Source organism: Acartia tonsa, chromosome 8, assembly GCF_053477335.1.
Source record: "Acartia tonsa isolate MP-2025a chromosome 8, ASM5347733v1, whole genome shotgun sequence".
Lineage (NCBI taxonomy): Eukaryota > Metazoa > Arthropoda > Copepoda > Calanoida > Acartiidae > Acartia > Acartia tonsa.
The window spans coordinates 31,730,788-31,742,601 of NC_137267.1; the positions used below are offsets into that span (position 1 = coordinate 31,730,788).

The 11,814-nt window shown below is 31.6% G+C and overlaps 1 protein-coding gene across 1 annotated transcript in view; it reads left to right on the top strand.

Moving 5' to 3' along the window:
- LOC145326574 (uncharacterized) overlaps positions 1-10,436 on the top strand; it is a 37,703-nt gene extending 27,267 nt beyond the window's left edge. The window contains exons 13-17 of the mRNA XM_080169945.1: positions 271-344; positions 8,280-8,412; positions 9,232-9,515; positions 10,033-10,133; positions 10,317-10,436. Coding sequence (XP_080026071.1) covers positions 271-344; positions 8,280-8,412; positions 9,232-9,515; positions 10,033-10,133; positions 10,317-10,436 — 712 coding nt within the window. The remainder of the gene's footprint in view (positions 1-270; positions 345-8,279; positions 8,413-9,231; positions 9,516-10,032; positions 10,134-10,316) is intronic.
- Positions 10,437-11,814: the final 1,378 nt, after the last annotated feature.

Genomic DNA, 11,814 nt, shown 5'->3' on the forward strand with positions numbered 1-11,814 from the left:
GTTTAAATTGGACGTACACACTCTAGTAACGATTATAGAATTGCTAAGCTTTCTATATCGTACCTAACTACTACAGGAATCACCATGCAAATGGTGAAATCGATAGGACAATTATAACATGCCTAAATCAGCGAAAAAAAACTATCCGTTCCGGTCGGACGGGCCGATCCTTATTATAGAAAAGCTTTGCTTTTAAAAATATATCTTAATAATATTCGAGTTATTCTCACAATAATTTTTCCAAATATTGATATTTATTCTTTTATTTAGGAAAAGTTTGGCGAATGATAGGTTGATAACCCAGGCCATCATCAAGCTCAATGATATAACTCAGCTTCTACTAAAGGAAACAAGCTTAAATTTATCTAAAAATAATGAATCGTCTTCGACTTATAGGATAGTTCAGAAATTCAATGTCAGACATTACCATTTTTATACTGGCATTTAGTCAACATAAATTTGAATGCAATGCACGAAACATAAAAGTGATTGCTTTTTTAGACTTGCAGTAGCCATTTAAGAATTTTTATAACTATTTATCATCTTTGATATGTATTTACTAGACAGTTATTTTTAAAACACGACTTTTTAATAAAAACCTAAATATTTAAGAATTAAATCACAAATATTGGCAAGATGCTTTTGTATATACCAAGTTCAATCATTTCCATTTAACAAATGAGCTTAAATTAGAATTAATTAAAAACAATTTTTATATCAAGAATGACAACTATTCCTTTTTTTTGAATAGCATAACCATCATAATAAAGTAGATACAGTAGAACCTTTATAGAAATTTCAAAAGATTTCAGTAAGCACTCCTTAGAAATTAAGTTAACATTAGTGACTAGATGGACAATGTAAGTTATATAAAAGTTACCCAATGACAATAAAAAAAATAATTTCTGTCTATCTTTCTTGAATAGCAGCTGAGAAAACCTTGTGTACTTTGTTCAAGGACGGCAGACAATGTTAGTTATAGTCTAGTTTCACGATTTTAAAGAAACTTGTAAAGGAACATATAAAATCAGCAAAAAGAAATACATTATATGACTTACTAGAGTTGGCTCGATATAACTATCTCGCTATTGGCTAGTTACCTATTATGATCTTATAGAACAATTTTATCGTCACCCTATAGGTTAGAAAATATAGAAACAAAATTTTAAGATAAGATAATTTTCTTGGTAAATACTTGCCCAAATTGGTTTTACATTTCTTAGAATCTTTAAAATGTATTGGCATGATTTAATAACCAATTTAAAATTTAATTTACTGACCTTTATAAACTGAAATTTTAATTTATACACTTTATTTCACTCTCTCTTTAGATTTTTAAAAAAAAGACAACATCAAATATGTTTTTGAAAACATGTTGTGTTTATCACAACATGTTGTAACATAAACAGAGGTAGGTTTAAAAAAAAGAATGCTGTGTTAATGCAGAGAAGGAAAAGAAAGATGAGGGCAAGGGGAAATATTTTATTTCAATCTTGTATACTTTGGCATTTAAACTGAGACTGTAAAATATATATATATGTCTTATGATTATATGGCTCTTTTGGTTAAGACATTAGGTTTCAGATATCAAGTCTCAACTGGTGTGGTTCAAGACCCACCACTGAAACAATATTTTGACATTTAAAATAAGACTGTTGAACAAATTCATATTTCTCTTAATGAAATAGCTCTTTTGGTTAAGGCATCAGGTTTCAGATATCTAGGATGGTGGTTCAAGACCCACCATTGAAACAATATTTTTTTCAATCTTATATACATTGGCATTTAAAAGAAGACTGTAAAACATTTATCAATGTTTCATGCTGAGGTAGCTCTTTTGCTTAAGGCGTCAGATTTCAGATGTCAAGGAGGGTGGTTCAAGACACACCACTGAAACAATATTATTTTTAATATTATATACTTTGGCATTTAAAAAAAGACTGTTGAACACAAATATATGTCTCATGCTAAATTAGCTTTTTTGGTTAAGGCAACAGGTTTCAGAAGTCAAGGATGGTGGTTCAAGACACACCACTGAAACAATATTTTTAAAAATATTATATACTTTGGCATTTAAAGTAATACTGTTGAACATACATATATGTCTCATACTAAATTTGCTCTTTTGGTTAAGGCAACAGGTTTCAGATGTCAAGGATGGTGGTTCAAGACAAACCACTGAAACAATATTATTTTCAATATTATATACTTTGGCATTTAAAGTAATACTGTTGAACATACATATATGTCTCATACTAAATTTGCTCTTTTGGTTAAGGCAACAGGTTTCAGATGTCAAGGATGGTGGTTCAAGACACACCACTGAAACAATATTTTTTTCAATATTATATACATTGGCATTTTAATTAAGACTGTTGAACACTCACATATGTCTCATGCTGAATTAGCTTTTTTGGTTAAGGCAACAGGTTTCAGATGTCAAGGATGGTGGTTCAAGACACACCACTGAAACAATATTTTTTCAATATTATATACTTTGGCATTTAAAATCAGACTATTGAACACTCACTTATGTCTCATGCTATGTTAGCTCTTTTGGTTAAGGCAAAAGGTTTCAGATGTCAAGGATGTTGGTTCAAGACACACCACTGAAACAATATTTTTTTCAATATTATATACTTTGGCATTAAAAGAAGACTGTAAAACACATATAAATCTTTCATACTGAAATAGCTCCTTTGGTTAAGGCGTCAAATTTCAGATATCAAGGAGGGTGGTTCAAGACCCACCACTGAAACAATATTTTTTCAATATTATATACTTTGGCATTTAAAGTAAGACTATTGAACACCAACATATGTCTCTTGCTAAATTAGCTCTTTTGGTTAAGGCAACAGGTTTCAGATGTCAAGGATGGTGGTTCAAGACACACCTCTGAAACAATATTTTTTCAATATTATATACTTTTGCATTTTAAATAAGACTGTTGAACACTCTCATATGTCTCATGCTAAATTAGCTCTTTTGGTTAAGGCAACAGGTTTCAGGTGTCAAGGATGGTGGTTCAAGACACACCACTGAAACAATATTATTTTCAGGATTATATACTTTGGCATTTAAAATAAGACTGTTGAACATTGACTTATGTCGCATGCTGAATTAGCTCTTTTGGTTAAGGCAACAGGTTTCAGATGTCAAGGATGGTGGTTCAAGACACACCACTGAAACAATATTATTTTCAATATTATATACTTTGGCATTTAAAATAAGACTGTAGAACACTCACATATGTCATATGTTATGTAGATTGGAATTTAAAAGAAGACTGTAAAACTTATATTAATGTTTCATGCTGAGATAGCTCTTTTGCTTAAGGCATCAGATTTCAGATGTCAAGGATGGTGGTTCAAGACACACCACTGAAACAATATTATTTTCAATATTATATACTTTGGCATATAAAATAATACTGTTGAACACAAACACATGTCTTATGCTGAATTAGCTTTTTTGGTTAAGGCAACAGGTTTCAGATGTCAAGGATGGTGGTTCAAGACACACCACTGAAACAATATTTTTTTCAATATTATATAACTTTGGCATTTAAAGTAATACTGTTGAACATACATATATGTCTCATACTAAATTTGCTCTTTTGGTTAAGGCAACAGGTTTCAGATGTCAAGGATGGTGGTTCAAGACACACTATTGAAAAAAAATTTATTTCAATATTATATACTTTGGCATTTAAAAGAAGACTGTAAAACACTCGCATATGTCTCATGCCAAATTAGCTCTTTCGGTTAAGGCAACAGGTTATAGATGCCAAGGATGGTGGTTCAAGACACACCACTAAAACAATATTTTTTTCAATCTTTTATATTTTGGCATTTACAGTCAGACTAAAACAATAAATCTACAAAACACGCATACCCCTGTAGAGATTTGGAGGTTTGGTGAGAAAATAATTTGTTTTACCACTGATATTTGGTTTAATGGATGCAAGATTGAGTCTCACCAAAAACAAATTAAAAAAATATTTTAATATTTTAAGTGACTGTATAATGTATAATGTAAATGATTAAAAATATTCTAAAATTTTGTATTACTTATTATCTCAGACAGTGAAAATTAAATTTGGTGTTTGGGTAGTTTTGAACTGAAAACTCTCTGAATGGAACCTCAACTCTACCCCTGAGCTATGATGATAGACATGGAAGAACTTGAAATTTTAAAGTATACTATAAGAAATAAGTTTTTGTATACATCGTCTATTTTCACAACTAATAATTGGACTCCAATGTAGCTCATTTATAGAATGTTGGTTTCCTTATCCGTATGTCGTGGGTTCGAGGCTCTCTGAGAGGGGCAGGGATTTTGTTGTTGTTAAAAATGGGAAGTTTCTGTGTAGTAAAAGTTGTCTCAAATATAGGTATTAAATGAAGAATCTTCGCTGATAGAAATAAAATACATGCAATGGCATGTATTTTATATGTATACAAATAGGCAGCTTTGATGATACTTTAAATCAATTCGCTTGGTTTCATATATCCTTAATTCCAGGTATATTGGGGTAATTTAGATCATTATAATTGGGTAAAATCTTTTTAAAAATTCTAATTGTCTCGACTTTGTTGGTTTTTTAGTTGAACAGTAATGGATTAAGATTTAAATATACACTGATGCAACTGATTAAATAGAACTATGCGTCTGTCTAATTTTCTTTAGAATTGTAAAATTAAGAATTAATTTCCTTCAGAAGCTAGAGGTACTTTTATGCCGAATACTAAAAGTAACAAGATGTTCATCTGCCTACTGTCTAAGATCTTGCTAAATGTTGAATTAATATGGTTCTTCTCAACAGTGAGGATTCGTATAGGTCAAGAACAGTTATAAACTATTTAATTTTTTTATGGAGGGGGAGGGTCCCTCATCCTATTAAGAGTAATCTCCTCCGAAAAAAAAACCACCACCCCCCCCCCTTAAAAAAGTTTAAAGGGAAGCGAATAAAGAAAGGAAGACAAAGATTTACACCCGTCTATCCTAAATCTTATGGCAAAGTATGATAAAACTCATACATCACAATTCATATCTCAGGAACAGAAGGATCTGCAAAGAGCATATCTTTATTTAATGGTTGTAAAAGGAATGACAATCATAATAAGAGAAATAAAAAAATCAGTTGTCTAGTTTAAATATCAGCCGAGCAAGTTTGGTTTTCTAATCTCAACTACTGAAGATTTTTACATAAGGATTTATCTCTCCTATCCCTGTTATGTGTATACATTAGAGGAGGGGGGGGGGGGGTAAATTTTGGGGTTTAACAAGAATGAGCAGAATAACTGTCTTAATATTAGATTTGTGACAAAATAGATTTCCCTCAAAGTACCTACCGAGTACAAAAGCCCCCGTCCTTATTTTGAAAAAAAAAATAAGGGGATTAGAGAAGTTCTTTTTCCTCGGTGACTTTTCCTTGTGGTGTGCCCTAACCCTGCAGGGTTGCCCTATACCAAATTTAACCTGACATAAAACAATCTAAAGTAAACATAAAGAAATAAACCCCCCCCCCCCTCCCTCCCCTTTCAAAATGAGGAGAAGGGTTTTGCTAGAATTGGCACTTTAATTTTGTTAACTTTTCATGGCTGCACTGCTTATACACAAACTTTTCCTAAGTTGTGTTCCTCTATATTTGTAGATCTATTATTGTCATGCCCTGAATATGCAATGGTGTACCTTTACTTCCGCAAAGGTTTCATAATATCACATCATCAAAACCACAAATAGATAAATTACAAAAGCTACCCTTCCCTTCGATTTTAACTCATTATTAAATATCCTCTTTTGATAATGTTTCTTTTTTGCAATTATGAAACTCTAATATGATTTTAAAATATAAGGAAATGATTGAACACCACCAAGTTAAGCCAATTATTCACCAATGTAATTCAAAACCCAGTAATAGTCTGCATACAAAACCACATTTATAAGATAGCATAAGCTAGCAGCCGAGATTTATCACATATTTTATTATGTGTTTTGTAATCGTTGGCCTTGATTGGTTGGTTCATTAAGTAGGGTGAAAACGTTTTAACCAATAATTTAATTGTAATCAGGAGTTGGGTATATACATAAATTTATCGGCAACTGTCTTATCCCTAGTAACAAAGATTTTATTTTTTGATCAATTTTGGACATAAATACCCTTGTTATATGTTTTCAAAATTGTGCTAAAAAATAATGATTATAGTTTTGTTTTCTAAGAACACTTTTTAGCAAAGAACCTATTGCATATCTTTTGTATATAAAGAATTATATGGGATCAAGTCGATAGTACGAATAACGTTTTTATTCAACAACTTTAAATATTAAAGACTCTACGGCTGACTAAATATCAAATGCTTGCACATCGTTAGAACCGATGTACCGAGGCCTTTTATCTGCCTGTCTATTATTTATTTGTTCTTAGCTATTGCGGTTTGTTTAAATGGCATCCGTTAAAAATACGGGTATAGTCCCTTTCGTGGCAACGCCCCTTATTGATTCGTCATATTTTCAAAATGGCTTTTGATAGGTTATTTTAGGTTAGGTTAGGTTATATTGGGTTAGATGATTGCCCAACAGGGTTAGGCAATTGGCCCCGCAGGATTAGAGCCCCCCACAGGGACTAGAAATAGGAGATAAGCTACTGTGAACATACGAAGAAGCGCCCTTTAGGGAGCGTTGCCACGAAAGGGACTGTAGCCAAATATACAATCAATCGTATGTTCGATTCGACTAGATCCAGTATGAAGTAATGCAATGCATATAGTTTTAATTCATTTGGTATTAATTAATCATTTAATGCTTTGCACATTTACTGAATACAAATTAAATCATTGATATTGATTATAAGGACAATACTGTAATTGTAACTAATGTTCTTAAATAGCGCAGCACGAACCAGACCAGTAAAATTATACATTGCCTTAAACTTTTTCGCCAGTCAAATATATATTATATTAACAAAGAGTAATTTTTACGATAATCTTTTACTAGCGAACATTTGAATTTTTGGCATTTAGCTGCTCTTTTAGCCGCTATATTTGACGAATTTGGACTGTCGATCCCTGCAAAAATGTTAAACAACTTTTATATTGATATCCTCTTCCCGAACTCGTGTTATTTGTAGCATAGTTACTCTATAGTTTCCTAAATAAATGTCTGTGTGTCATGTTAATAACTATTGATTCCTATATTTAGCATTTAGGCATAACATCATCCTTATATAATAGTAACTTGAAATCCTATCTATAACGGTGGCGGATAGCCTAACCGTCCCAAATGAAATCGCCCCTTGCCCAAAATATTTTTTAGTCTTCTTTATACATCTAAAATTGAAAGGTTGTGGGTCAACCACCCCACCACCTGCCCCTACATTTCTTTAAAGTGGTATAATTATAGTTAGTTTTATCATATAAAATGTCATTAATGAGGTACCAATTTCTCATGGGATGGTAGCCTCCTATAAGATAAATCTTCAATGAACCCATAGAAGCAACAAAAAATAATCATATCATTATTGGTTCAGCGGTTAGCGCGTTTTTTCGCTACACACATATATTATAGACATCATGTTACTTTTATATAATATAAATATTTCTCTATGGATTTTATTGTCCTATTTACTATAATTCATCCTGCCAATCAAACTGTTTTAAAAAGCCTGTATTAAAAAACATGATGGGCAAAAAATTGACTTGTTTAGTCTTTTGAAAGATTTGCGTTCTTTTCCACATATAATCACATCCTCATTCATTTATATTCGCAAATTATCGCAATAGTAAATACATAAAATATAGTGTTTGATTAACAAATGAGAATAAGCAGTTTGTGCAGTTAAGATAATACGGTTCTGATGGTTTAATAATGTATTACATATGCAGAAATAATTTCACAACTTTTTTAAAATGATTTTTTAAAAATGTTTTAATAAGCATTTAATCTAGATTTTATAAAAAGAGGTAGGATGTTTGTCTATATGTCTGTAGCGGAATATCTCAGACATATGCCAATTTGGTACTTCTTTCGTGTATATATCCTTGGGGAGGGATGAGGTCAACCCTTCCCCCCATACCTTACCGTAAACTTGCAAACATTTTCTTTAAAACTAAAACAATGTTCGTCTGTCTATCATTTAATGTTTTTGATTTTCATAGTAACAAATTATTAGAAAATGGTAAGTTTAATTCTAGTATATTATCTGTGTAAGGAAATAAACCAAATACGTGTAGGAAATTTAATCGTAAAAAGTGTAAAAATAAAGCTTGTAAACTTGTTGCAGAACGTAAATTTCACCCAAAGTGCGCTGACAAATGAGCTGCCCGCCGCTCTAACCGACCTTGTCCTCGCGGAAACATCAAAAATCCGCGACATGATTGAGGATCAGAACGAGGCTGTTGTAGCTATACTCAAAGGAACTCTATGTGTTAAGTTTACAAAGGTTTTGCAATTAGAGAGTTGGTTGTGTATGTTATAAATATGTTAAAATAGCTTCAAATTACATTCAGTTAGCCAACCAACAAAAAAAATTGTAGCAAAAACTGCAACAAATTAAAAAAATTTAAAATGCTATTTGACACAACTACCTTACAGGCGTTTAACTATGAATGAACGTAAGGCCCAAACTAGCTAAAAATTAAGATAACAAGGATGACAACATCCATAAAAGCGAAGCACTGAAACGGTAGGACAAACGGACATTAACACTTGTATAGTGTCTGAACTGAATAATCAGGATATAAAAGTATAATCGTCGAAGCAAAATTGTAAGTAAATTTGTTGAAAAACTGCTTGGTACAGTATAAAGTTTATGGACATACTTACATTCTTAGGACTTGATTATAGAGTTGCTTTGCTTATAATATTGTTCTTTGTTGTCCCAGGAATCAATATACCAAAAATCAGATCAAACGGATATTTAGATCACATAAAAATTTGTTGTTGAAAAAAAGTTGAAAAATCAACATATTTAAAATGGACGTACGGACATTCTGGTAATGATTATAGATTTGCTACTCTTTCTAAATCGTACCTATCTACTAGAGGAATCATCATGCAAAGTTTGAAATCGATAGGACAATTCTAACATGCCTAAATAAAAGCTATCTATCTCGGACAGACGGACCGACCTTTATTATAGAAAAGCTTCGCTTTTAAAAATTTAACTTCTTTTCTATACAATAAACAATAAACACTTTTAATTCACGATATAACATAGTGGTTTTTAAAAACAGAATCAGAAAAAGATGTCAAAGCAGAAAAGCTACAAGCTGTTCGGGAAAAAGAATCTTCGAAATCTTTGAAACAAAAATTTCTGGATGTTCTCTCTCCTTTCTTTGAATCTACAGACAATGACAATGCTTCCCAAAAAGATGATAATGATATAAATGACATTCTCTCTGCACTGGCGCCCCTCGCCAAGAAAAGTCAGGAGGAGGAGGAGGAAGAAGAGAGAGAGGAAAAGAAAGATGAAAAAGACAGCGAAGATAAAGAGGAACCTGATCTTGCAATTGAAGGTAAGATAATTGATAGCATTTTATGACGATCATTCTAATCCTGTGCATGTTTTGATATATTTTATCAGTGGCTTTAAATTTTCTCCTATCAATATCTAAATCTGGTATAGTTCACGGTAAAATATTCCTGGGATCGATTATCTCCAAAAATCAATAAGATTTAGAGGCTGCTAGCTACCAAACGGCGAACACACATTTTATGCCTTCATGTTGTAAAGGTGGCACATGAAGCCCTATAAATAATCTAAATAGCCAAGATCAAATGATACAAAGGGAAAGCTTTAAGAAAGAAAACATGCGTAAAATCAGTATTTTTTGTGCATATATTTGTACTGCGAGATTATTTATAGGTTTTCTTTTGTAGTTTATCATTTTGTGCGAATATGATATATACGTTTGACCACTTGCATTTTTTTTAAATTCATAGATTATGGAGATAACCGATAACATTTTACCGTGAACTGCTTTCTGATTCCAATTAACATATGTTCAACATCAAGTTATCTGTAAATTTCAGGACAAAAATCCATTCTGCAAGCACTGATCAAGCTGACTAATATCACAAGAACATTGGTTGATGAAAAGGAAAAGGATGCCTCTGAAAAAATTAACAAGGAGGTAATATTTATTAATGTTTTATAAGTTTTCCGAGGATTTATTTCAGTTGGTCCCGAGAGGCCGATAGCCAGGGCCAACAAAACATGGATTATTTTATGATTTTATTTCTCCTGAAAATTCTGTTATAAACGCGATACGTTTTTTATAGTAGCTGCCCTTTAATTTTAAAACTATAACTCTTAGGTTGCTAATGTTGAAAAAGTTATTGAGGAGGCCCGAACTACTGGTGTTAGAAATGATTATGATTATGAAGATGATATTGCTCTTGATTCCAGCATTGATGCTCCTACGTTCAGGAATTAATACTTTTTGATATGTAATAAGCCAGATATTTGTTTCATAAATAGAGATAATATAGAGACATACCCTCTAAATCAGCCAATGGGTGACGTACTTTCCAGACATGACATTGGTTAAAATTATGTACAGATTGTAGTATATAGGAATGGGCATAATTTTTTCATTTCGTTCGCATAATGAGTCAGCTAAAGATAGTCACATTTCCTAAAAATAAAGCTTTCTTTGGTAAATTAAATCGTGTAAAAATTTATGTCTTAATATAGTGTAAGGCTCATGACAAACCCTATAATAAGTTAGCTATGAATATTTAAATTTCTTAATTGGGTTAGAGTTAGTGTCGCGGAAGGCGGCTAGACATTGCCGTCTTCAAGATCTTAAGGTTGAACAGACCAATCATCCTCAACTACCCCAGAGTACAAACAAAGCAGGTTACTAATTGTATTTATTGAAATACTATGAAACTTGTGGCTCTAAAAAATAACAATAGAGTTAATACAAGATATTAATATCATTTTAAGATAAAATAAGTTTTCGAAGAGCTTTTAATTTTTGAAATACAGCTAAGCAAGAGGTTTAGTGATTTTCACAAAATTAAACAAAGAAATGATATAAAAATAATGCTTTTTCACAACAAAACATAATAGAAATTAATAATTTTCAGATAAAATCACCAAAAATATACATTAAAATAATTGTACGTATAAATAATTCAATTTAAATTGGTCTTTTAAATGAAAATTAAGAAACAAAAAGTATGACTTTGACTTATATGAAAAAAATCATTTAAAAAGCACATATTCGTTCGCCGCGAAATTTAAACTCACCTTGGATGGATACTCATCAAGCAGGGAAGCATAAGAGGGAATCTAAGCACAGCAAACACACATATCAATTAACAATACATGAGTTTGATTGACTATAGGTTTTCTGAAATAGATTTTCTGAATGGACATAAATGTAGAAAAAACGTATAGACTGCGTGGGGACAGGGGAATATTCAAAATCAAATAAAAGTGGGGCTATTTGATATGATCACTTATTAACAAAAAAATTCTAAAATGATATCAGGAAGTTCAGATCTAAGCTAAATAGAAAAAAATGGCAAAATTTACTTTTTTTTCGGTGTTCTCTCCAATTTAGGATATTTTTTATCGAATATACTCTCTCCTTTAAGTGTCAAAACGGTAAAACCTTTAAAAAATACCTTTCTTGTCAATGTTATTTAAAATTTTGAAGATTCAATTTGGTTGTATTCTGGAAGTTAAACCAATCCTGAATTCTAAAAAAGGTGGTCTCCAATCCCCTTCTACGCCCCATGTAAACACCCTTCCTAATCGACATTGGTGAACGGAAGTAATATGATGTTACATGGTGTTTATAC